This window comes from Callospermophilus lateralis, chromosome 10 (assembly GCF_048772815.1).
Source record: "Callospermophilus lateralis isolate mCalLat2 chromosome 10, mCalLat2.hap1, whole genome shotgun sequence".
NCBI lineage: Eukaryota > Metazoa > Chordata > Mammalia > Rodentia > Sciuridae > Callospermophilus > Callospermophilus lateralis.
The window spans coordinates 46,043,210-46,070,919 of record NC_135314.1 but is presented as its reverse complement, the minus strand read 5'-3'; the positions used below and the strand labels follow the sequence as shown (position 1 = coordinate 46,070,919).

The following is a 27,710-nucleotide window of genomic DNA, read 5'->3' as shown; positions in this document are numbered from 1 at the left end:
TACTTTTCAATGCTACCAAACATAGCAAACACAGACCTAACGCTAGAAGGTATCTGCTAAATGATTCCATTTTCCTAAGGTGAAGATTATCATTACTAAAGTGCTGACGATTCCTAGGAACCTCAAACACTGCCTACATTCAGTTTACATCTTATTCCAATGGTTAAGAAATGTCAAGTCTTTTATTTATTTATTTTTTGGCAGGGGGCATGTATTGGGGATTGAACTCAGGGGCACTCAACCACCAAGCCACATTCTCAACCCTATTTTGTATTTTATTTAGACAGGGTCTCACTGAGTTGCTTAGTGCCTCACTAAATTGTGGAGGCTGGCTTTGAATTTGCAGTTCTCCTGTCTCAGCCTCCCAAACCACTGGGATTATAGGTATGCACCACCACGCCCAGCAAGAAAAGTCAACTCTTAAAATGGAGATACTGACATTCTTAGTTGCACATATACATTTGCTTCATCTCCTTAGAAAAATCAAGTAAAAATGATGTATTCTTTCAAAATGGACATTTTCCTGAATGTGGAATGCTGACAGAAACAAGAGCGAAATCTCTTGAAAACATCCAATACCCATGGACATAAACCATTCTCCATTCAATCAAAGGGACAGGCGTTCTGAGCACCTGCTTCAAAGACAAACCCAACAACGGCAGCACCTAACTAGTGAGCCACATCTTTCTTCACTTGCTTCTGTGGAACTCCTTAGGATGGTTTAAACCCAGACATACACTAGTGGCAGCAAAGTAGCTGTTGTTAAGGTGGGGACTCAGCACAGAGTAAGAAGGAACTGCAGGGCTTTCATTATGCTAATTACACCTGAGATACCAGAGTCTAGTACACATACTAGAGTCAATTTTTCCACTTATTTATCATATTGGTCACTAGATTCTTTCCAAATAGGATTAACACCAAAAAAAAAAAAAAAAAAAAAAGAAGAAGAAAGAAAAAATTAAAAAGTTCAAGAATTTAGAAGTAAACGGCAGAGATAACTTGTTTTAAATGTCTTCATAATCTAATTTATTTCCCCCTCATTTAGTCTTTTAGCACTTGAGGCTTAATTTTTATCAAATATAATGAGCTATCTATATTTTTTTCAGGTTATATAAATCACTGTCTAACTAGTTTAAAAGCTATATGGAGAATCTGAGATATAAAGATGGAAGGAACTTAATCCTAAAACCTTAAAACTTTACATGTGAAGGATCCCACTGTAGGTATAGAATATGACTCCATCGAGGTCACAGTAAACTAGGGAAAGATTTAAAACACAGATTTTAGTCTCACAGGAGTTTCATAGGTCCAGGATACCCTCCCTCTATCCCAATGCAGATGAAAACATTTAGTGTAGGACCTGTAATCACAGATAGAAAAGTAAACAAATATATATCCTTAAACAGTTTTGCAAAAACAACAACAAAAGGAAGAGAAAAACTTATAAAATCAACATTATATTTTAACAAAATATCAAATGTACTTGAAGTTTTCTTCCAAACACTGACTGAGTCCAAGCAAAAATGAAGATTCAGAGAAGTAAGAGTTGTGTTTCCCACAAAGAAAAGGGTGTGCCTGCTGTGTCTAGGGCAGCCAGTGCCTTCACCACACCAGCGGCTTCACAGTCACAATCAGCACACAGAGGAAGCAACCCACAAGTTCAGGGACCTACAGGCCTCGTACTGGAATGGTGTGATCTGTGAAAACAGCTGCAGTACCATGGTGGAGACCCCGTTGCACACAGAAGTACACAGAATGAACGCTGGTCTCCTGTTTTTGTTGATGTTCATTCAGAATTCCTCTTGGAAAATTCCTGATTTAGACCTTATTAAAGCGGGGACAAGCCCATACATTTAAATGATACAAAACCCATTTTTTTTTTTTTTTACTTTGATTGATAAGAAGGCAAGCCTAAAAAATCTGTTGTTCAAATCATATACTAGTCTTCCCCCTCCCATGTCTCTCCTTCTAAAACTTAGAGGAAAAAAAAAAAAATCTGTCAGACTATCAAAGCATTGCTAGTGCCAGTAAAACACATCATTAAGGTGAGTAATTTTCCTGTTTACTTCAAACACTTTTTTTCCCAAACTCCAACCTGGGCAGGTCTGATCAGGTAATGCCTTGGAACGAGTAAAAGCGTCCCCAATTTCTACATAAACGCTGCAGGCCATGGGGCAAAGACAAGTCTCAACTGAGCACTCCACGGTAGTCAAGCTTCCCGGCGCCTCTGGTCTTGTCTCCCTCATACCTTACAAGTAGCGTCATGTCTCCCAACCTTCCAACTCTTCTTTATCGGCAGCACACATGCGCACACACGTCCCACTTATTTTTTTACTTTTACTTGCCATTAATATGTATGTACAACAAATCTGCTTTGTAACAACTGTCTCTTTCTTGTGCACCTTTCAAATTCAAATACTTTTGACTCTGAATTCGTGCATTCTTCACATGAAGACAGCAGAGTGCAAGAAAGATCTTTTCTCATTGCTAAACTGTTCCACTTTGAAATCCAGTACAGGGAAGAACTTACTTCTCAAATTTCTCATAGAAACAGTTACTGTGGTCAATAAAATTAATGTTTTGAAGATATATCTTTATGCAAATATATCTCCCGTGTAATTTGTATTTGCCTTCTTAAAAGAAAAAAAAAAAGGAGAGAGATTGAGAGAGAAAATTGCTACCTTTAATGTAAGATTAGTCTTTCAGTGTGGTCTACCTCTAAGGAGACAGGAAGCTGGAGTTAGAGTTTAGTCTTTGGTCTATTTTGTAAACGTAGTCAGATCAGTAAATCTCCTTGAGTTTATTTCCTGATCTATAAAATAGGGCATGAAAAGTTTTGTCCCTCTGTTACAGAGGGATGGTGAGTTCTGTTTTTGCAAAGAGTTCTGCACTCTTTGGGTGAAAGGTATTGGGTTTGTATGAAGACAATTCACTTACATAATCCTAGACATGCTCTTGATTTGGGAAGGCAGCTTTCAAGCCAAAGGCACAGGGATTTTTACAATAGAGATCATCTTACACCCTGGTCTGCAGTACTTATTTGCTCTTAGCATTCTCCCTATTTCCTTCTTGGTGCCATCTCTGTCATCACTGCTTCTTCCCCCACCACACATAATTTGCTTAGGTAGAACAGGAAAATGGCAAGGAAATTAAATAATGAGTGACACAGTCTTAAACTAAGTAGAAGCTCATGTTGCTTCCCAACCCCAGGGTGGCAGAGGCAAAGTAAAGGAAGCAGGAAGGAGAGACGACCTTAGCAAAGCTGATCGTGTTTGCTGTTCACCAGTGGGGAGTAAGAGAAGATCTAGTCCCACCTTTGCCCTTGCTCTCTTTATCTCATTGTTAAGTGCTTAAATTTGAACAGGCAAAAAATGAGAGCCGTTAAATAGTATTAGGTTCACAAGGGTGAAAGTCAGGATACTAGCAGGAAGAACCCTCATTCCAGGGTCATTCACTTCTGGATTAAAGCTAGTTCTGTATTTATTTGGTAGGTGAATTTACCCTAAAAAGGTAAGTAATTCTGCAACAGTGTAATGGAAATATTAAATACCTACCTTGGTGAATTATTGTATAAACCAGTTACCACAATGCAAAATGCCTCATGAAGTTCCTGACTTCACACTCAATAGGTGGGGACTACCAATTGCAGTTCCACCATCTAAATTTCAGAATCTGTTATCAGTTGCCAACTCCTGACACTGGAATAATATATACAGAAGAACAAACACAATTGATTTTGGTGCTAGAGTTTAAAAGATAGGTCAAATATCACATTATATTAGAAAAATGAAGGAAAGAACAGAGAGCTTATTTTACCCTTTCTAGCTATGTTATTAATGAACTTTTAGTTTAGCTGGTGAGATATCTCCAGTTATAGCTGCTGACCTTGAGCCATTCTAAATGGGTATTATATACTCAGAAAAACTGTCTTCAAACTACTTAACAGTTATCCACCTGCCAGTCCCTGAGGTTGCTTATACGAAGGAAAGGGTAGTCCATCAAGTCCTATGCAGAGAAGTCCCAGTTAACTGTCATGTTTTCCATTATCCATTCATTTAGCAAAACCCAGAGGGGTAAAGAAATTAAGATGCTCACATCGTATGAAGATTCATTTCCCTCTAATGAGAGCATGATCGCTTTCCTAGCACACCAAGTTCCAGGCCAAATTATAATGCTAGCCCTATATATTGTAAATCAACCTACTACTTATCAGTCAAATGCCACTCCTTTAATTATAGTGCTCCTGTAATAGAGAAATAAGATTGGAGGGAAGGTTTGAACAGATAGACTGGAAAGAGATTCATGCTGCTATTGTAAAATGAGCACCTAACAAGAAAACCAGGATCCAAACTTTACCACCAGGTAGCCTTGAGACTCAGTTTGACACTTGATCTGTGCAGTTCTGTGTCCCTATCCTCAACATGAAGACAATGAGAAGAACACTGAGCTCAGAGTGTGTAAAGCTCAAACAATTTGGAAGTGAGAATGTCCAGTGCTTTATAAATGTATAGATAGAACCATTACTTAAGAATTATCTAAGAAATACCCTCAAAAAATAACTGGGGAATTTCCTGCCTATTTAATCTCCCTCTATAATACATACTTATATTTAAGTCAACCAACTGAATTGAAAATAAAGAAAAACAACCCATTCAAGTAGAAATATTTAATAGTTACAAAAAGAAGTCAGAACCCAAGGAACCTCACCAGCAGATTCTCCTCTGCACCAGAATTATAAGGATTTGTGTTGTCACAGATGGCACAGCCTGATCTCAGCTCAGAGTCTACTGACTCTGAACCCTTGGTACTGGCTGGGAAGGTGGCAGGTAGCTATTGCATGGGAGAAAACAGACAAGAGAAATACAGCTACTCCTTTCAGGTAGCCTTTTCTAGACCATCTTAAACAGCAAAAGCTGATGCAGAAACTTTTCTTTTTTTTTTTTTTCATTTCTCTCGTAATATACATGACCACTTTTGAACATTTTAAAACCTCATGGAATTCTATGAACAAATTACTCTAGAATTTGTATGTGATGCTTATTTCACTTCATACACTCGTTCCTTTATTCAGTCAATATCAACTGAATGCCTAGATACTCCTTTCTTCTTTCAAAGTCCCAGAAGAATTTATCTTTATTTTTTCTTACTGATTTGTTGGAGACCTTACTTTATTTTTCACTCAAGGGCAGGTACAATAAATTATAGCAACAACAAAGTTATATGCATGCTAGGTAAAGAGAAATGACACTTGTAGAAAACAAGTGAAAAGCTACATTTCAGATTAATATTGCTAAGATCTAAAATTCAAATACACTAACATAACAGGAATCATGATTTTCACTCCTGCTACAAAACTGGAAGTTTTTTGGTTTTTTTTTTTTTTTTTTTTACTCTGGTTAAATAAATGCTGATTTTTCATCTCTCAAAGTTTAATTTTACAGAATTAGCTCTGTCCATATCCACAAATCAAATTGTAGCCTAGATGGTTTTTGTTTTCTTTTTCAAAACTACAAGTTTTTGATCTCTTTTATGAGGAATAGCAATAGACTCTTACATGGGTAGCTCTTAACTACAATTTGTAAAAAAAAAAAAAAAAAAAAAAAATCAAGCTTTATTTAGCAACTGCACTTTCCAGGTCAGATCTAGAATCTGAATTCCAGATACGCTTCAACTATCTTCCGGCAATCAATAGTCTAATACTCTCTCAGCAAATCCCCTTCTCCATCCTATTATAATCCCAGTAAATGGCCAGGATCCTCTTTCCAGAATATAATAAAGGCAGGCTGAAGGTGTGGTTAAAGTTTAATAAGAATTAATAATTCCTAAATTGCATAACATTATTATATATCTGGTGAGATGTGTCCATGAGATAAATACAAATGTACAAATGTACTACAGAAAAATAGCTTATCTTGGTCTAAAGAAATTAAAGTTACATTTTTGGTTTATGATTAAAGAATTAAGGGGCAAGTAAAGTAAAGAGCAGTATAGAAGTATCTGAAGCTAAATTTAGTTAGAAGTCATCTGATCTAATTTCTAAAGAAGCTGTCCCAAATACGTTCTAGTTGTAACTATAAAAAAACCATGAAGCTCTTTTCCAACTCTTCCATTCTTTCTATAATATTGGGCCAAATAATTAGGTAAGGAAGAAGGAGAAGCTAATTCTCCTGAAATTAACAGTGAACTCTAACTTGTTTGCATGGATCTAACTTTGAGAATTACTGATTAAAGCTCTTAATCATATTATACTTAGTGGCAATTAGAGCAAGCTCTATACTATGTTTCTCAGAAATAAGATGTTCTAGGTATTCTGAAGAAAGAATTAACTGATTTTTTGAATTCTTTTTTCAGAACCTTGGATCCCTAATCAGATGATTTACAAAATCATCTCTCTTGTTCTGGCAATGATAGCTAGGTTTAGGAATATTATATTTGTCAAGAATTCTAAATCTATCTTTGGGAACCAGTCAAAATAAAAGTAGATTATTAAGAGTAAATATTCTTTTTTATAAATTCATGATCTCTTAATAATTCATAATTATTCAGCAAAAAGGAAAGATTTTATAATTCAACTTACTGAATATTCACTGGAAACCAAACATAGGTAAAAAGACATATACAATTTTCCAGTGACTGATTTTATAAAATAGCATTGTATTTAATATCATGCATTTTTTCATTATGCCCAAAAACTGAAGTGAGAGATGTTTCTATTTTCACAACAATTATTAGGAATGCTATTTTTGCCAAAAGTGTACATTTCTATTAGGATGAGAAAAAGGAAGAAGGCTTAACAGTTTTAGCCTAATATAAACTTCTTTTATAGACAAGAAAACTGAAACCCAAACTAGCAGAATGATCTAGCAGAAGACCTTCAAGCCTGTCACTAGGTCCTTGGCCAGATCTCTCCCTTCTTCAATCAACAAAACTTCCGCCCAAACATTTCCAATGTAATTTACAGCCATAGAGATAAGGTGCTGTCTTATTTGGCCAACTATACACCCATGGGTCCTGTCATACACAAAGCAGTAGAATAAATAACCAAGGTGAATCCTAAATGATGACTGTAAAACATGGTGCTAAAAAATACCCTAATGCTTGAGAAAAATATCCTTTGACCTGTTTGTTAGTATAGTCCTGATAAGAAGTAAACCCCAAACAAATGCGTAGGAGATGCTACTATTGTAGGAGTCAAAACAACTTCAGTCAGGAGAAGTGGGTTTTAAACTCTGAAGTATACACAGCCCTTCTATCCCCAGCTGCACACTTACTCCTCCCCATGCTTATCTCTTCTCTGAATTCTACCACCACCTCCCCAGTCAGCCTGCCTACCCTCCATCTTCCAGCCTCTGAATACTGACAGTTATCTTCCCACAGCAGAACATGACATCATTCCCCTACTGTCATTTTCTCAATGCTTGTGAGATCAGGGTTCAAACTCCTTAGGATGGAATTCTCAGTCTTTCTCAGCTCAAGAAATAGACTTCTTCTTATGTCTATGAAGTTCTCTCCAGCTTCATCTCTTTCCTCCACGTGTTCTGTGCCCAGATGTTATAATAAGACTGCTTCCTACTCCTGGACATTTGTGACATACTTATATCTCCATGCCTTTACTCCCTCTGATCCCCCCCGCCACCTGGAACATCCTTTCTGTTTTCCCCAATGCAAGACCTTTAAGAAACACCACTAAATGTTAAATCCTCTGTGAAACTAGGTAAATTAGTCTGCTTTCTATGTGGCTCCACATTTTGTTCAACAACAAATATCATCTGAGAACTGTGTGTTGTGACCAGCTATAAGTGCCAGCACTAAGACAGGGAGGTGAAAAGACAAAGCTACTGCCTCTGATCTCCTACATATGTGTGTGTGTGTGTGGTGGTGGTGGTGTTGGGAATGTAGTAGGGGAAGATTTTATCCATAATTAATGCTTCCAGTTCAAATGCATAAGCTGGAGTCTGCCTGGAAGACAAAGGTAGTAGTGGATAGAGGGACATTCCAAACAGATTATAGCACCTGTCATGCTGAATTACAACTAGGTTTATCAGTTTGCCCCAATTGGCTGCAAGCTCTTTGAAGAAAGGCTAACGTTATCTATTAATATGATTGCTCTACAGCATTTAGCCTTAATAATAACTAGCATGATTTATCTAGGCTGGCCCTGGACTATGTGCTTCCTATACTGAACTCTCAATAACCTTCAAGGGAGATTATTTCCATATGACAGAGGAGGAAATTGAATCTGGTCATTTGCTTCTTACACCAGCTAGTAACCATCGAGTTCTAGCTGCTTTTCTTCAAAGTATGCTTTCTGGAGCTCAAGAAATAGACTCTAAAATTAACAGTTCTATTCAGTGAATAGCAACAACTGAGACCTAACATGAGGCCTTCGAGTTAGCTTCAGCAAAGCCATCTTGGCAAGGCTGTGCATGTGCTTAGGGCGTGAACCATTCAAGGTGGCAGTTGGGCAAATCCTGTGAGAACCATTATAAATGTCCACTTGGTCATGTCAGTTTGGGTGACTAGGAATTTTAAGGCTTTTGAAAAAATTAAAATATTTCAGGCAAAATTCTTAACAATGTATTTTTTGTGTAATTATGGAGCTCAATGCATTGCTGTTATTTTTTTTAAATAATTTTTTAGTTGTCAATGTACTTTTATTTTTTTATTTATATATGGTACTGAGAACCCAACCCAGTGCCTCACACATGTTAGGCAAGCACTCTACCACTGAGCCACAACCTCAGCCCTGCTGTTATTTCTTGAAACTTACTCATATTTTTAAAGAAAGGTTTTTATTGGGGAATTGCCCTTAGATCTAGATTTCAGTATAGTTCATTCATACTGCATTTTATAAATTTTTCCCTCAAATAAAAATTGTATTTGTTTTAAATGTTCAAAATAAGATGGAAAATATGTGTCATCTTGCTTGGTTGAGAGACCCATTATTAAAATTTTGTTATCCATGAAATCATTTTCAAATTATGTATGAATGAAAGGGAAATTCAATGTCTGGATGTGAGTAATAATGCCTTTTCCAAGAAGTTGATCAAATATATTCAATTTGGCTTCCCTTAAGTAATTTCTGAATTTTCCAAGCCAGAGGACAGCATTTGTCCTTGACATATACAATATTTACAATTGGCTCAGAGAGTATGGAAAGATTCGCATTTATAATCTAGAAAAGTTTATTACACCAGCTCACCCTGTGGAGGCTTAAATGATACATTTTACTAAAAACTACTGAACTTTAAGTTTCCTAAGTATTTTAAATCTTTAACTAGAGCAGTCTTTCTTATGAACTCTGGACATTTGATACAAACTACAACACACACCTGCAATTTTGTTCTCAAAGCACATTTTGAGAAAGTACATCACTGCCATAAAATATCACTGTTTATTAAAGCATGTAGATAGTAATGTCTATTTGGGGGGAAAAAAAACTAAGACCTCCTCCATCTTTCCCATAAGAGATTTGCTCTTATAAAGATAAATAAAAGGACAAAGAGTGGTAGAGACAATGAAAAATTCTGTTATTTGATATTATTATTATTATTATTATTATTATTATTATTATTATTATTAAAGACTATTCCCCCTGATTTCTGCTATTTTCTTCTTAATCAAATTTTACGCAATATCTCAGTATTTGAGAACAAAGATCCAGGTACTTCTGATTTTTTATTTTTACAAACTATCTGCCATGAACATTTAAAAACTTGGAAAGCAAAATATGTATTTGGTCTACTCCTGATATTCCTAATAATATTATATTCACTTCACATTGATAACCATGTTTTTGTACCACTTAGTTCAATACTCGCACTGTCTGAATTTTATCAAGATGTATATTTTAACCAGACTATCAATACATATGCCTGTTACATGAGGAAATAATACTTTAAAAAATAATCCTCTAAAACTTTATAAATCTTCTTAAAGTTAGACGTGTTTGAACAGGCACTGAAGCACAAACAAGTCTTGGCCCTATCTCATACAGAATGGGTTGGTTACAGATGTTTTCCTGCAAGCTACGTCTTGCCTATTACAAGAACATTCATCTCCCAAACACATCATTTCACCTACTTTGCCTGAAGCAAAACAACACACAAACACACACACACACACACACACACACACACACACACACCCCACAGAGTTTTATTATTCTTAACTCTTAACCTATTCTATTCATCTACATTCTGATAGAGGAGAGGGGACCAAATACCAGATTTTTGAAACATCAAGCTTGCTTTCCCTCTGTATGAGCTAGTGCCAAGAAGGGAGTCTAACCTGTATCCTCTCTCTCTTTCTTAAACCTACAAAACCAATGCCTGGGCTATCACTGACTCAGAAAGCTGGAGACATTAGCTCATGAAATGATTCAGTCATGAGAATTCTGAGCAGGCCTCTCCCCTCACTGGTGCTTCAGGAGGAAAATCCATCCCTAGCAGGTATGGCTTCTGATCTAGGCACAGTCATTCATGTACCTGTGGACATATACTATGAGTAAGGGGCCACAAGAAAACAGCTGTCTCTCTAGGGAAGCAGACAGTTTAACAGCATCCACAGCACGCCCTGGTTAGGAGAGTCTCATGAAAAGGCTCTTCTCTCCCACAGCCAGCCCTTCCAATCCGTCTAGGAAAAAAAGTGTAAAATCTATTGTCTAGACTGCTATGCTTCTCCTTCGGGAGAGAGGAAAGGTAGAAGGGTCAAGTTTTTGGCAGTTGGTAGGCTTTTGGCTTTTATTACCAGGGGTGAGAGAGAACGTGGTAGGAAGTTTTGAAATAGGTTGGATAAGAATCATCTTGTTCAACCATTACCTTCAGCCTGGACCCTGGGTGAAAGGATGTGAAGTTCATTTTGCAAGACAGGAAGCTACAAGGCTTACCTGCTGCTTGTATCCCAAGGCAGCAGTAGCAGTTTGCATGAGGATAGGCTTCCTAGTTCACAAACCACTTTTACCTCATTATCTCATTTGATCCTCACAGCAGCCCTGGAGGGTAGGCATCATTATCATCATTTTAAGATGAGAAAACTGAGGCACCAGGGAGGTAAGGCAATTTGCCAAGGTCCCAGCTAGAGAATGGCAGCCCATTTTTTACTAGCAGCTCTGCTCTAGAAAGATGATCTAATCATTCTGCCTCCTTTCCTGGCTCTCGATTTCTCCTATCTTCTTATCCAGCCCCTAGAAGCAGTGACTTTAGCAACTAACACTTGCCTTCTCTGATCCATCTTTCCAGTGTCAGGAAGCCATGTCACAAATGTGTGCTCAGCTTCTGCACTGTGTGTCTGCCCTATCTTGGCATTTTCCAAACCACTCTTTTTTACTCTGATCTCCCCCAGTGACCTGCAGACACCATCAGATTAATCTGTTTTATATACAGATCTGAGCACAATAATTCCTGTGCTCAAAGCTATAGAGGCAGCACACTGCCCTTAGGACATGGTCAAATGTCTTAACCTACTGCTGACAGCTCCCTATACTGGAGCACAGCTTCAGGCAGAATAATCAAGTCACTAGCTTGGGAAAAGCATGGGTTTGTCCTGCGTTTTTTTCCTTGGCTGCTTCCACTGCTTCTGTGGACAGTCTAGTCTCTTCCTCACTTAACTGATAGCCATGCACAACAGGTTGATGGCAGTCCTTCTCTCTTTCCAGCCACAAAAGACTCCTCTCAGCATGCACAGAACTCTAACTCAGATGGAATTGCAGAGAACACTTGATTCACTTCTCATCTAAACCTTGAGTCAAAGATCTTACCTCCATCTTCACATTCTCCAGAGACAAAGAGATCACTACCACTACAGGCTGTGTGCTCCACTCAAGTGCCCTGACAATTCTTCACGATGAGCCAGAATCCACCTCCCTGTGACTTCTCCACTCACATGATCATTTTGACCTTCACAGCTATCCACACAAGCCCAGAATGTGGCGAGTTTCAGGAAAGCTGGGGATAAGGAAAGAGCCCTGCCTAACAGATGGACAGGGTCGCCATTTCTTTCTTTTTTTGTTTTTTAACAGTAGAAACATATTTGTTTACTAACTAGAGGGATGATCCTAGTTAAACCAATACTCTGAAATAGCTGTATGTAAAATATTTGGGATAAATATAGTTGAACACTGTGCTGAAAAAAAAAAGCAGAATGGAAATTTGCTCAATAATGTCAGCTTGCTCATTCTTGAAGCAAGTTTGCAGGATGAAATTTTTTATTCTACTTTTTCATAGATCTAAATACAGATGAAGTTCACAACGCAGTCCACCACCAATTTCCTATTCTTCACCTTTCTTGCTAATGTGCTTTCCTTACATCCCTGTGCCACTGGAAAGCAGCAGACTGAGTTTTTCTGCAGTTAGCTCTAGTTTACTCAAATTCCTTTTCCCGGGTATAAGAAAGCTGTGTTTCAAAGTGCTTTCAATTTTCATGATGAGGTTCTTGCCATTACAAGTGATTACACTACCTGATTGGGCCACTGTACCTGTGCTCTGCACTAAACCACTCCTGCTTCCTTCACATGTTCACGAGGTGCCATCTTCCTTCCAGATGCTCAGTGGTGTCCAGGGTGGGCAAGGGCACACAAGCCCAGAGAGGAGAATAGGGTTTGGCACCAGAAGCATCCTAACTCAGCACAATTCTTACACCTGGACCTCCATACTTGTGCAAAGAGAAGATAAGCATTATGACTGAAAATGATGTGCTAGATAAAATATCCATTCTGACATATGAATATGTTACAGAAACTTACACAAATGGCCATATATTTGTTTTTGAGTAGAAACTAGACAGGAAATCTATAATTCCTTCTGGTTCTGTTGCAGAATGATAAGTCTTTCTCATTTACATCACTTCCTATGTGATTCCTTTATTCTTTTAACAACCACAAGAAAAGGTATACAGATGATTAATGCTTATTAAATTATATCATGCTTCTCAGACATAAAATATAAATGTCTTCAAAATATGCTTTGTGACTTTTACACACAAAAACGTTGGCTGTAATCTTTGAAGATACATGAAAATAAAATATAACCCATTACCATGAGTATTATGGGAGAATAAAACAATGTAAAGAATGAGTTGTCTTGTGGTAACTGGTGGAAACTGTCAATTCTATTTTTGAAAGACTGACTTAGGCAATATTAAAAACAGTTATTTACCATGTATCTTCCTAAACTCAGAGGGAACAAAGTTAGACAAAAGCCATTTAAAAACATTATGTGTTTATTTATAATTGTATAATTTCCACACAGTCTGGGTGGGAGAATAAGCAAAGAGGAAGAGGTTATTTCTGATGTGGATTAGTTAAAAAAGATACCATTAATCATCACAATGGGGACACATTTTCTAACCATCAATTCTAACTGGGAAAGTATAGAAAAAGTTATTACAAATTCTTCTTAAGAAAAATACTTTTTTAAAACCTATTGATCAATCTACTTTATCAAATGATAAACTATAAATCATTTCCAAAAGGTACTATCTGTTAATTCCATGATTTTGTATAGAAAGGTTAAAATAATAAGTATAGATGAATTTTAATAATAGTGGGTAAAACAGCTCTGGGATATATATATATCTTATATATCTCCTCTATCACCATGGAAAAGGACTAGAAATCTCCCCACTAACACACACTCTAAGCCCTTGTCAAATCTGTTGCCTTCTCAAGACCACTCTATGTTGGGTAATGGGCTGACAAGAATAATAAATATACAAAGTATATTTTTGAAATCATTTAAATACATTTTTTCTTAAAAGCTAAATCCTTGGTAATATCATAAAAAATAATTCAACTTCTTAGAATAAAGAATAGTGTATACTATGGAAATTTTTTTAGTATCATTTCTGGCAATAGGAATACATTATATAAGTATTCACTCTAATGTTCCTATAAAAAATCTGGAGAAATGTACACTTCTAAAATTATTCCATATTAAATGCACCAAAATTCTGGCATGTCAAAATGTCAATTAAAATATTTATAATAGATAACAGTAATTCATTTTACCTAAGTCAATTTTATAAAAATAACCATTATAGTTGTGTTATAAATAAACTACACATATGTCAAGGAATACAAGATATTAAGCAAAGTTTATAGGACTATGAGAATCATTTTGCTGTTTTAGGTGACTACAGGGGCTTTCAGTAGCCCTAGCCTTGCATTTACCACATACAGTTAATCATATCTATGACTTGCTTGATGACAATTCTTTGGTCAAAAGTGTAATCCATAATTACATTGTTCTAATGATAAAGTGTGATTCTCTCTCCCAAGAATACAGAGAAGAAAGACAAAACAAAAAAGAGTAGAGGTCCTTTATATTATCTCCACAGCTCTATATTCAGAAACATAAAAATCCTAAATTAGTGAATAAGGTAGAAGGAAAAAGTAAGAAGGGTGGAAGGTAGAAGTAAGAAGTATCTTTATGGCCCAAATTATCAATTTATAACCAGTATTAATTAATTACATTGTTACTAGAAAGTAAGAATATTTATATATACATATATATCTACATATGTGTGTGTGAATATATATATGTAAATTAAGGGTATTTATTTTTGTATTCAAAAAAAGTAATTTTTTACTTTTTTTTTAAAGAGAGAGAGAGAATTTTTTTTTTTTTTTTTTTTTTTTTTTTTTTTGTAGATGGACACAACACAATGCCTTTATTTTTTATGTAGTGCTGAGAATCGAACCTGGGTCCCGCGCACTAGGCAAGCACTCTACCGCAGAGCCACAATCCCAGCCCTAATTTTTTCTTCTCATGATCCAGTAACAGTAATCACATTTTATTTTATTTTTTTTTTCTGCTAAAATGTTGCCAAGAAAACACTGAGGAAATAAAAAAATAACTGATTAACAGGTAATAATATATAATTATTCATGTTTAAAGAAGTAATGTTTTTACATTAGAAAAAAAAATTTTTTTAGAGAGAGAGAGAGACAGAGAGAGAGAGAGAGACAGAGAGAGAGAGAGAGAGAGAGAGAGAGAGAGAGAGAGAGAGAGAGAGAGAATTTTATTATTTATTTTTTAGTTATCGGCGGACACAACATCTTTGTTTGTATGTGGTGCTGAGGATCGAACCCGGGCCACACGCATGCCAGGCGAGCACGCTACCGCTTGAGCCACATCCCCAGCCCCCCAAAATATTTTTTAATCCTATATTTATGTCTAGGAACTTTACATCTATATTGTTTCATGTCAATTTTTTGTATAAAATGGAAAACCTCAGAAAACTGGCTGAACTATAAATATAGATATGATATAGTATTTGAGATGGTAAGTCTTAGTAACAAACATCCAGGTGAGTGAATAACACATTAGATTCTTAGATCTTCATCTCTCAGGCTCCTAAAGCACTTTATAAACTTTACTTAAGCCTCCAGACATCATGCAAAATAAGTATTATAACATCCACTTAATAAATGCAGAGACAAGACCACATGCCCTAGTTCACATTGTTGATCAATACCCATAATTGGTCTTTCTGAATGCTGTGTTCTACTTACTGAGTCATAATCTTCAGTAGTCTGTCAGATGCCTCCTCAACTTCAAATAAGAACAATTAAATAATCATTGTTCTTCCTTTTTACTGAACTTTGGAAGCCATTTAAATAAAATTCTTTTGAAATAGTCCTCTCAACCTAGTCATTATATTTTTCACAAGTTTCACAGGAAAACAAGATTTATATTTTTGCAGATGATTCTGGTCAAACAGCATACAAAGAAATGCAAAAATAAAAATTTAGAAAGTAACCCAGGAAGGAGCTCCTATTTGATTGATGAACTTGATATTTCAGTATTTATTCTGCATAAAGCACATAGAATTTATGTTGTCTATGTTCAGACCTTTCAAGTATAATAACAAGGTGGTAAGTTAAAAAGTCTTTTTCACGTAAATCTTCATTATTAGGTCAAACAAATAATAAGAAGGCAAATTCTGTTTGTAAAGTAAGATTCTTTCCCTAATTTACCTCAGAATAAATTAAATCTAGAGTCTATATCTACTATCAAATGCTGTTTTAAATTTCAGCCAAGAGGAGCCTGATACTGATGTCAAGATCATTATTAAACAGCACAGGAGAGACATCTGCTAAGATTTTAGACCTCTGTCTGCCTAATTACAGGACCCCTTATTCTGAAAAACTTTCCATATCAACAACACATCGGCAGGGCTTCAAAGTACCTTTCTATTCTACAGCAAACCCTTTAATCTAGAAGGATTGGAAGGTGTTGGGCAGAAAAGCTATTTCAGGTCTCCTCTCAGTCACAGTGATCCAAGTAAATATATTAATTGCTGCTGATATAAAATTCAAGGTTTCACTTTATATGGAATTGCTTTTGCTCATTAACTGACAACCGAATGCTAAATGCCTTCATGAGAATTGAACACCTGCCCTTCACCAGAAGATGTGGGAACTCTTGCAGACTTGGCCACACTGTGGAAATGGCTAAATTGAGGGCGGGGGTGAAAACAGGAGAAGGTGCAAAGCTCATATATGAGAATGCACCAGGAGCAACAATCCCATAATAAATGGCTCATAACTCTCATAAATGATTTTAAGTACACATTCATTTTAAGGGATATCTGTTGACCTTAATGATACATCATATTTTTCCTGAGTCATTAAAAAAACCTCTTATGACATTATTCTGTTTATACATTAATTTTCAGGTGATTTTTGTTATAGCACATTGTGCCAATTAAAAATAAACAGTTAGTAAGCTGAGAAAATTGATTTAAAGCACTTTTAAATCTCAGTGACCTTTTCTGATTATAGCTTTGGTCAAGATGGTTAAATTATGGAGTTTCCGTAAATTCTCTAATGATAAGAACAAAAACAAACAAAATAATCTATGTCAAGTATTCAATACTGCATATCAGACCTTTTTTTTACAAAATAAAATTTTAGTAATGGGAAATTAGGGAGGACATTTACTCTAAAAATAAACTGAGAAAAAATATATTCTGATAATTCATTGCTTAGCTAAATGCTGCAAGAGGATAGTTCACATTTCTTTTGAAAGGAGTATGAAATTATTATTTCTGAATGAAATACAACTACTAGTAAGCCTTCCTAGGATGCTGGCTTTAGCTTACAGTTATTTTGTTTGAACTTCAACCATCCTTAGTTGCTGTTAACACATTGCACAGGGTGGCATTAAGCTTGCCTACTGTTTTGTTAGTCCTGGAGGGTATTAAAGCTTAAAAAAACGTTCTTAACTGTTATTTAAAGATCTGGGGGAATCACATAAAAACCTGAGTTTCTAGCTGCTCTTTAAAAATCAGTCTTTAAAGCTAGGCCAACTTTCCCCCACATAATAGTCTGGAACTGTCAAGCAGATGACTCTATAAGCAGGGTATGCAAGTTCCTCCTGCCACAGTCCCTGAATTCACCATTTGGCTCATTTTTGCTATCCTGTTTCCCCAATGGCATCTGAGCTTTCTACCTCTGAGGCAGCCTATCATTAGTCAAAATGATCTGTTGAATGCAAAGGGCCTGATGATCTGAATCCTGATCTTGAGGAAAATGTCTATGATGATTAATTCATATGATAATCTTCTCCATATTATTCCACCATTCCAGGAAAGTAGAAAAACAAGATACCAAGCAGTTGCTGATACCTACAAATACCAAATTGGCCACTACTAATAATGTAAATGAGGAAAAGAGGAGAAGGTGGGAAGGAACAGGAGACAGGAAAGAAGGGATAGAGAACTTGAGAAAAAAGAACAATGAAAAGGTAAGAGAAAAACCAAAAAGAACTTTTGTAGTAAACAAAAAAACTAATAGAAGCTTTATTTAATTTTTAAAATTTATTTGTTGAATAAGTAGTCAGTCCTCATAATATTCATATATAGGAACTCAATATAAAAATTTTCTTTTAAAAAGAAATCCCATGGTGTAGTCAACAAATCACTTAGAACAGCGTGGGAGGGAGATAAACATTAAATGAAACTGACTTCTCTAATTGATCTAAGTGAATTCAGGCAAGTGTGCAGATAGGTATCTTGTTCTGGACCAGAACAGCGGTAGCAGGCCTTACCATCAACATTTATAAATCCAAACTCTAGAAATAAGTGACGTGAACCATCACCAAGAATCACCACATAGACATTCTTCCTCAGTATTCTGTGAATTAGAGTGAGGAACAGCGTGGATACTGGCTCAACATGTTCAATGTCACCATTTTCATCATCATGAGAGGATTACAAAAATGCATCTCTATACATATCTCAGGTGCTTTACAAAACAGCTAGAGCAAAGAGTGAAAAAAAGCCTCATTATGAACAAATGTATCACTGACACAAGCTACTGATTTCTCTCCTCTCCTTCACCAATACAATCTAAGAGCCACTCAACTATGTTAGATCAAGCCCCAATTAAGGCTCAGATTTTTTGAGGGGAGTATTGCTCCTGTTTTCTTTTTCTTTCTTTCTTTTTTAAAAATTTTATTTATTTTTTTGGTGGTGCTAAGAATTGAACTCAGGGCCTCATACATGCTAAGCCTGCTTTTTACCACTGAGCTACATCCCCAGGCCAGAAGTGCTTCCTTTGTGAAAGGAAGCTGATAAATCATATTTACCATTGAAAAGTTTGTATGGACATCACGTCCTTTGATGGGCTATGCTTAAGAGTCTACATTCCAGAGGACCATGCAATGCGCTGGCTTGCATTAGATTTCGGCCAAGCTGGCAGCCTTTTTCTTAAAGTCTTACATTACAGGTAACCTGATGACAGGGAGGGTGGGCCACACATCTCAGTTGCCTGTCTGCAGAGCCAACGGGAGCAAGTTTGCAAGAATGCAACAATATGCTGGGATCAATGGAACTCTCCCTGGAACTGGCTGTTCCCCTTTCAAAGGACACCTCCCTAATCTCTCCACTTGCTCAAAGCAGATTCTTCAATGCTCTGAACTTGTCAGGAGTCTGGCATCATTAGGAAGTGCAAAGGGAGAAGGCTCTCTATAAATCATGGGTAGAGGCAGAAGGGACCAAATTCATGGACAATTAAGAGTCAGGGTCAGAATTGAAGGCTCCTCTTTGAAACTACAATTGTTTCCTTTAACCATGAAGAGACAAGGAAACGTTTTTAAATCTTCATTAAAGGGTCTACCCTATATCTGCATGGTGCTCGACCCTAGGTCAGAGGATCTACCTTAAAGAACTTGAACTCCATGACAAGATAAAGACAGAAGAGGAAAAAGTGATCTTTCACCCTAAATGCAGGCTCATTACTTCAGTCTGAGCACAATAAAAGGTAAAAAAAAGAAAAGAAAAGAAAAAAAAAAACAGCAATAATAAAATACTTACCTGAGGGTTTCCACAGTATGTACAAAGAGTACTGTGAGCCATGGGCTGTGCAAAAATAATTCTCAAACTATTAAAGGTGTGTGAGGCTAGGAATCAAGACAGACAGACTGACACAAAGCTTTGCCACTGGAGTCCAAGACAAAGCACTCTGCCACAGGAGTGGGGTTCTTCTCCACTGCTCTCAGTTCTCAATTAGGTGCCATGGAAAAGACCTTCCAGTTCCTCCAAAAGCATTTCAAATCAGTAGGCTTCTGTTTAGTGGCCTCACAGCATATTGATATATGGATAGGCTACAGTTTATTGGATTAGTCCTGCCATGGTGTTTAGGTTATTCTACAAGTTTGTCACTGTAGATTAATATGCATACTCTTAAGTGAAGCCGACTATTATTCCTTATTTAATACAGAATAATACGAAAGATATCCTCACAAATAAAGCAAAATTAAGAGCAAGGAATAGATGCCTGAAGTTAACTGGTCTTTAAATCTGGGAAGGGCCCTTCCTAGTGCTGTCAAGGAGGCCCGTCTTGGGCTGGCTCAGAAGGCAGTGCAGCCAGCTTCAGCCCTGTATTCAGGAGAGCCGGTTATCACCCCGTATCACCTGGCCATGTATATGTATAGTGGATGGTATCACAGCTCCTTGGGGCTGGAGTATGCATGTTAATGGACCAAAAACATTTAAGAAAAAATAAGGTAGTGGACATTTTACTTCACATTCTCTCAGATTATCACCTGTGGTGCAACGGACCCCCTCAAGGAAACTATAATGAACTCATGAAATAACAGGATTCAAATTCAGACTCAATGAATTCCTGTATGCCTGTGACTAGCCAGGCACTGAGATGCAAATTTACTGGTTGTGAAATTGTCATGAAAAAGAAAATATTAACACACCCATTTGTAGGTGAGAAAAGTAAGGTTTAGAGAGATTGAATTTGAAGGGAAAGTCCATACACTACTAGAAAATTTGAAAGTTGAAGTCTGTCTACACTTGTGTTTCTTGCCATCTCCAAACCATCATTTTTTCCAACTGTCCTAAGGCTGATGATTTCCAACTAAAATACAAGATAAGCAGTGCACACGGTATTAAGTGATAGGCCTCTATGACTAGTGATAAATTGTGGAAAAATAAAATCTGAAATGAAATCTTAAATTGAGTGCTACTTTGTAAGTATATGTGTATATAAAATAGAGACTATGGAATAATGTTATGATTTTACTTTATTTCATTGAAGGAAGTTTAAAATAAATATCATATTTTTATTGAACTGGAACTATAATCCCATTTATGATTTTAATTCAAAAAAAGCAAAGGAAAAATGCATATATGCTTTAAATATGTTAGTTATATTTTGACAGCAATTCTGAGAGAAAAACCAGAAAATTCAAAAGGCAAATTCAACAGGACTGGATAACAAGTCATAAAGGGTAGAAGAAAGATTCTTATTGAATAATTATCAGAAGACTATACAGTAAGCATGGCGTCACCCAAATAACAGTATGTGAGCAATTCTAAAATGTATCATTTTATTTTAAAAAGCTGCTTTAAAAGTAAAGATGGCTAAAAAAATAGATGTGCAATATAGCACCAAAAACATATCCTCCAGCAGTTGGGCTTAAGGATATAAGAGGACAGCACCACACTACACAGGGCCTGTCTGCTCCATTGTGTCCCCACCCTTCCATCAACCAAAAAGAGAGTCCAGGGAGGATGGAGGAGAAACCTGAACTAAAGAGGTAGGCCTTACATTCATCTTCCTCCTTGGCTGGTGATTAGTCTTGCAAGTTTTACTCCTTGAATTCCTCATTTATAAAACTGGGGATAAGAGACTTAGTCATAAGGCTCAGCTGAGATAAATATATGAGAAAATTTTTTCAAAAATTTGAAGACTTTGTATATATGTAAGGATATATAAACTGGCCCAAAGTACTACATGATGCTACGGTATATACAGGTATCCATGACTAAGAAAAGAATATCTTCTTAGGTGCAGCTACTCAGACAAGGGTTCAAGTGTCCTAGATTTAGAAGAAATGCAACTAAGCCTAAAATAAGCCTACTTGTAAGCAAGAAAGAAACTTAATTAAAATGTAAACACCATGCAATGTACTAGTATGAAGCATCTTCTCTAAAATCTACAAAGTAGGCAGTAGACAAACAGAAATCCAAAAGATGCAAATTACTTAGCAAACGTTGCTCATGAATGGCAGACAAAATACTTGATTATAATCAAATTCCTTCTAAGAACTTTCTGTGCTGATTATTAAGACTATCAGAAAACATAGTACATTCACTGTTTTCATCCTAATCTGATGCACACGCTGAATGCCAGAAAGATGAAGTGATTAATTAAGGTCACACAGAAGATCAAGACTAGAATTCATGTTTTCCAGCTCTTAATCTTAACTCTTTTGTCAACACCCAAGTGCCTATGCTTTTTTTCATGGTATTGACATTACTGCTGTTATTTGGAAGGAAACTGCACCAATGCATTACACAAAAATTCTTTATTTTCTTTCTATTATATTATTTAGGTGGAGATCCCCAATGCTTTTCGTGAGACAATACACTCTCTCAGAGAAGAGCTTTAAATGAAGATGGCTGGGGAATGTGCTAACTGCAGAAAGACCTTAAGATTTCTTTGTGAGGAGATGGGATTGATCTGATGTACTTGTAGCAAGCTTCATCCCCATGGTCTTACATGATTTTAGAAGGGAAGAAGTTGTTCTTTTAGTGACCTCAATATGCCCATCATCCCCTCACACAAATCCATTCATAATACAGTGGAGTCCTGACTCAATAAAGCAAGCAAGTAGCGGTTAGCTTTGAAGAGCTGTAATTATAAATGTCCAACTAGTGATCACCATCTTAAGCCACATGTGTCCCCTTTACAAAATGGTCATCCTGGTCTCAGAATCTTACTTAGATCAATCAACCATCTATGTGAGGCCTGTAACTCTTAAGTTACTCACCTGCAGTATCCATCTCCAGGATTATAAATACAAAAGAGACTAAAGATTATCACACAATTGATTAGCAACATGTGGAGCAAAGACAGAGCTTTAAGCTGCTACTTAGACTTCATGGTTGAAATATGAGCTGTGACAGAACCACTTTGCACACCATGAAAGGAACACAGTAAAATAAAATAAGTTTTAGGACAATTTTGTGACAGATACCCTGATGTGAAATAGTGGAAAAGGAAAGGATACAATGGGGAGGGCGGACATCAGAAATCCACCCAGCTACACAAAAGCCTCTGTAAATTTCAGGATTTTTATCCAACTTAATCTCCTTGTTCTTCAGCTTTCCTCACTAGCACAACAGGAGTTATAAAATTGTCCTACCTACTTCACAAAGATGTGAGATCAAAATGAGGGAACAGATGTGAAATTGTGCTGGAATGTCGTCAACATTATGAGTGTAGATAATTTAATAAACTCTGTACCACTGGAATCAAGTCTATAGTGAACAAGATACTATATAAAGGGTAAAAATGAAAAAAATTTTCAAAGAATCATATTTTTCCACAGAGCAAAAGAATTGTGAAAATAATTCTAAAGTTATTTTTCAATAAGATGATATATTTGGAAGATTTGTATAATCCATGTAAATGTTAAATTTCTTTTTTTATAAACATGCATGCCATTTTGGTCTGGAGCGTTCTTTGATCAGCCTGTTAAAACCAGCTTTGTAAGTTTCTCCCTTGTATTTGAGCCATTATTGTGTTAGAATGCATTATAAACTGTAAAATAGAATAAATCATTTTTAATTTTTGAAAGAATATGTATTCTTAGAAAAGTTATATAAAGAAAGGTTTTCTTTCAACATTTTAAATCAGTATTCATTTGAACTAACTCAGGGTGCTGTGTGCAGCTGTAGAGATAGGTTTGGGGCAAGTTAGTAAATCGAACAGGAAATGTCTCAATTTGGAATTGGGAGAAACCCCAGTGGATGAGGAAGATCCTGGTACAGGGCAAGGCGAGATGGCAACGTATGCCGGGCATCTTACCGTCCAGGTGGCAGACTTGGCAGTGCTCGACTGTTGGAAGGACACATCGAAGCTGTGCGGGCCCGGGTAGTCAGTGTTGGAGGGGATGGCCGGCGACGGTGACAGGGCATCGAAGGTGGAGCTGGGCTGCGCATAGGGCGAGGGTGCTGTCACGCTGTTCTGCGCATGGTCTGTGTTGTAGGGGCTGGTGGACGAGGAGCCGTTCTGAATCTGCTGGTCCATGCTGTTTAGGAGCCCCAGGTTCGTGTACTGTGGCTGCAAGAACACCCAGAAACCCTGACATCAGCCATCTATAAGCCAAGATCAGTATACTCCAAAACAGGCGTCATTTGGTGCATATTTCTAAAGAAGTCCCCTTCAGGCCCCAAAGATTTCACATGAAAAGAAAAACAGGCAATCTGTGATACACAGAAATGTCAAGAGGAGTTGGAGGCCTATGTTTGTAATGATCTTCACAGTTCACAGGTTTCTTATGGTGCCTTTGGGTATCCTCAAGAGTGTTGCAAGTAGAATACATGCTTATTCACAGACTAGGCAAAAAGTGCACTGTGCTCAGAAGATGCTTACGGATACTTCAAAGCAAAGAAGTACTATACCACAGCTGTGACTAGAGAGGGGGCATATAGTATTCAGGATGAGAAAGACCACTTGATACACTTAAGGGATTTAAGCATCATATTGTTTTATATATATATGTAGAACTATATACATGCATGTATTATTATATGATTAATATAATAATATATTGTATTATATAAAATTATTCTATTCAACTTTAATTATTTTTACATGAGGAGCAGAAGCAGACTCAGCTATTCCATTCAATCCAGAGAGCATCTGTCTAAATGTTAATAGCTGCACGCCCATTCCATGACATTCATGTATGTACACACACACACACATACACACACACACGGGGAAGGTGATAAAAAGAACAGAAAACATCTCAATTTGGAATTGGGAGAAACCCCAGTGGGTGAGGAAGACCATCATACTGGGCAAGTAAGATATATATATGCATGTGTATGTGTATCCATATGTGACAAAATGAAATAATCTTCAAGTTTTTTCTTGCTCTTATACTTCCAAATTCTATCCCAGAGCACCAATAATGTTCCCTCAATCCCATCCCAGAAACTAGTGTCACAAAGACTGGACGGGAATGGGTAGCTAGCAGGTAAAGGAAAATCTTATGTAAATATTTTTAATTAGTTAATTTATTTAGAGATGAGTTTCCAGCCACGTTGCCCAGACTGGTGTGGAACTACAGGGCTAAGGTGCTCCTCCTGCCTCAGCTTATGCAGTAGCTGGGACTAAAGGCCTGGACCACTGTGCCCAACTTCAACTACATGTTTTAAAGTAAAGTGCTACTGTATCATCTAAACCTGGTCTAAATTTTAAAATAAAAAATATTTTTTTTCTTTGCAGCTCTTTGTATTTTACTAGAGTAGAACATGTACAAGGGAATCACAATTTAATCATGAATAAAATCCTCTGCTTAATATGGTTCAGAAGTGCATCAGCTCATGTCACTCCATCTGCCAGCTTCTTTCATGTCTTCCATGTGAATGGGCCTGAGCACAGCCTCAAGGACTCAGTAAGATGTTTGTGAAAAGAACAGATTAATTTCTTCCCATTTCACCTACAGAACAACTTTATTATATGACTACCAGAGAGGGGAGGTAAGAAGCATCAGCTAATAAGTAGAGTAGAAATGTAGAGACTAAACCTGCTTTGAGTCCAGGGCTCTGTCACACCAGGCCATCACATCCAGGGCCTGATCAGCTGAGTCAGGGTCCTAAGCCTAGTTTAATTGAGCACATTTCCAGAAGAAGCAACAGTTTTCCCTTTGTAAAGCCCTTTGACACATGGGAGTCTCATATTTTCTTCAGGTTATTGAAATAGGGAGAGATCAAAAGCAAGAAGAAGGCAGCCCTATCATTACGCATTTTGTTAAAGAAGCAAGAAAGCGGGCTCTTCCATTGGAATACCTCTTCAAGCTGAGGAAAACCATGAAGAACAAACTCACTAAGAAATGGGGGCTTGGAATTCTTTTTAAATTTTAAACTTTAAGTATAATAAAATTATTCTATTCAACTTTAATTCTTTTTACATGAGGAGGAGAAACGAACTCAGCCATTCCATTCAGTCCAGAGAGCATCTGTCTAAATGTTAATAGTTGCATGCCCATTCCATGACATTCATGCATTCGCATTCCACTGCTGAATGCCACCTCCCCATTTGCTCTGCAAATAACTATTAATCTCTTTACACTTATCCCCTTGCTGACAAGAGCAGCTGTTGGTCTCGCCTTCTCTCCCCTCTGACTTCTATAGCTCCTGCCCCTCTCCTATCCTCCATCTTGGGCTTCCCCTCCTGACAGGTGTGGCAGAATTACAGGTAAAGCAACTACAGAAGGAAAATAAAACCTGAGGCCCAGGCTGGTACAGATGTGTCCACGCCCCTGGCTGAACTAAAGCTCTTAGGTATCCAAGCCTGAGGCAACCGCCTGGAAAGGGGGTTGAAAAAATATTATTTGTGTTCAAGTTAAGGGTCAGTATACAAAGCACTCCCTAACCTCCTGTAGGAATCAGATAATGCACCCAAAGGCACGTGCTTCCCTACAGCAGTACAATTAGGGAGGCAGCCGTCCCTGACAAAAAGGACAAAGAAACTGGCTGAGCACTTTCTCACAGGCAGTAAATGACTGTTGGACCACCCCTTCCTCCGCCTCCTTGCTACAGGAAGGAACTACAGCTAATTGTGGGCTTGGATGAGAACAAAGAAGCAGGGGCCCTTGGAATGTTTTTCCCCAATATGTATAAAGGGAAAAGTTTGGGGCCCAGCTTTAAAAGACAGTGAGTAAACACTAACCCATTCTCCAAAGACTTAAGAGAAAGGGAAATTCCATTTACCAAAGAGTCACAAAGAAGACCCCTGCAACCGCAAGAAAACTGAACATACTGGGTGGCACCAAAGAGGCAGAAACTGTATCCAAAGCCCAGTGAGAATGGGGGTTGATGGATCTACTTTTAAATGCCACGTTTTAAAATTCTTTATAATTCCAAGTAACATATTATTCTTAAAAAACAATGGAACTTTTTCCTAATGCTAATGCTTCAATTCATATGATAAAGCTACATTTCTCAATATTGCAAAAAAAATTACGTATTATCCAAAATAAAAGTGAGAAAACACATTTCAATTGAAATGTTTCCAAATTAACACTTTAAAGACAGAACCTGAGCATTATACTCAATTCTTTTTTTTAAACATAAAACCAGCACTACTTAGTTCAAAATTAACAAAAACAACAAAAACTTCCAAGTAAGAACTGTGCGACTGGAAATCTACTTGGATACTTTTCTCAATGTACTAAAAATCAGTAAGTCAAAAGCCCTCCATAGAAAACAGTTCTTTGGAAGTTAATCATTTAAATATCTAGTTTTGTAAAAAGGTTTTAATTTGCTTATTTCTTTGATTAAAAGAGAGATTGCATGTGTTGACAGAGTATGATTGTAGGCCAAGGGCCCAGCAACATAGTAAAGAAGAACAAGTGATAGGACCAAGAAAATAACCTGAAGTGTACAATGCTAAATGAGCATGCAGGATCTCTTGTTCATCAATTATTAAGAATGTTGAAACAGTGATAGTAGGGCTTTAAGCAAAGCACATCACTCTTCAGGGGAGAGTCCCTGTTTGACTAACTCCATGGTTTGCATGCATATGAAGCTAGCCCTCACCCAGGTCAGTGAATAATATCTATTTCTCGTTTTCCACCAGAGTAAAGTTGGTAGGGGGAAGGTAGCAATGCCTGGGCCCCTTCTTAATTGCCAATAATTTATAAACACAGAGGGGAAAATGCGTTTATGGGATATTAAGGCAATGCTCATTGACAAAGACAAGTAAGAGTATCAGGGATTAGAACATAACATTTTTCACATCAGCCATAAAAACTGCCCTTGGAATAACACTATTTGGCCCCATATGTCCCATGTGTTTCTTATCTAACAAAGTTTATTAGAACATTTGAAGTAAAAAGGAAGTAAATTCTCTCTTTCTAACTACAAGGTACTTTGATCTCAGAATAACCTAAACACACTCTACTGGCATATAAATATGAATGCATGACAATATTAGATATCTATCCCATCATATCCAAAAGAGGAGGCAATCTTCTTTCACAAAGTATGGGAGAAGAAAATGAATACAATTTGTCTAATGGATTCTGTAATCCCAATAAAGTGAAAAAAAAAAGAAAATTATTTTCTCTGATTTTAAAAGGTACCTTATTTCCTATGAAAGAACTTTGAAATAGTATAGGTCTAGGCAACAAGTCTACTATCAGAAAGGTTTAGAACTGGAATATATTCAAGTTCAT

The 27,710-nt window shown here is 36.9% G+C and overlaps 1 protein-coding gene across 4 annotated transcripts in view; it reads right to left on the bottom strand.

The window, feature by feature from the left end:
* Positions 1-27,710, bottom strand: part of Tp63 (tumor protein p63) — a 214,957-nt gene that overhangs the window by 47,728 nt on the left and 139,519 nt on the right. For all 4 annotated transcript variants that reach the window (XM_076867161.2, XM_076867162.2, XM_076867163.2 and 1 more), the window contains exon 4: positions 23,330-23,584. In XM_076867161.2, the coding sequence (XP_076723276.1) occupies positions 23,330-23,584 (255 nt within the window). The remainder of the gene's footprint in view (positions 1-23,329; positions 23,585-27,710) is intronic.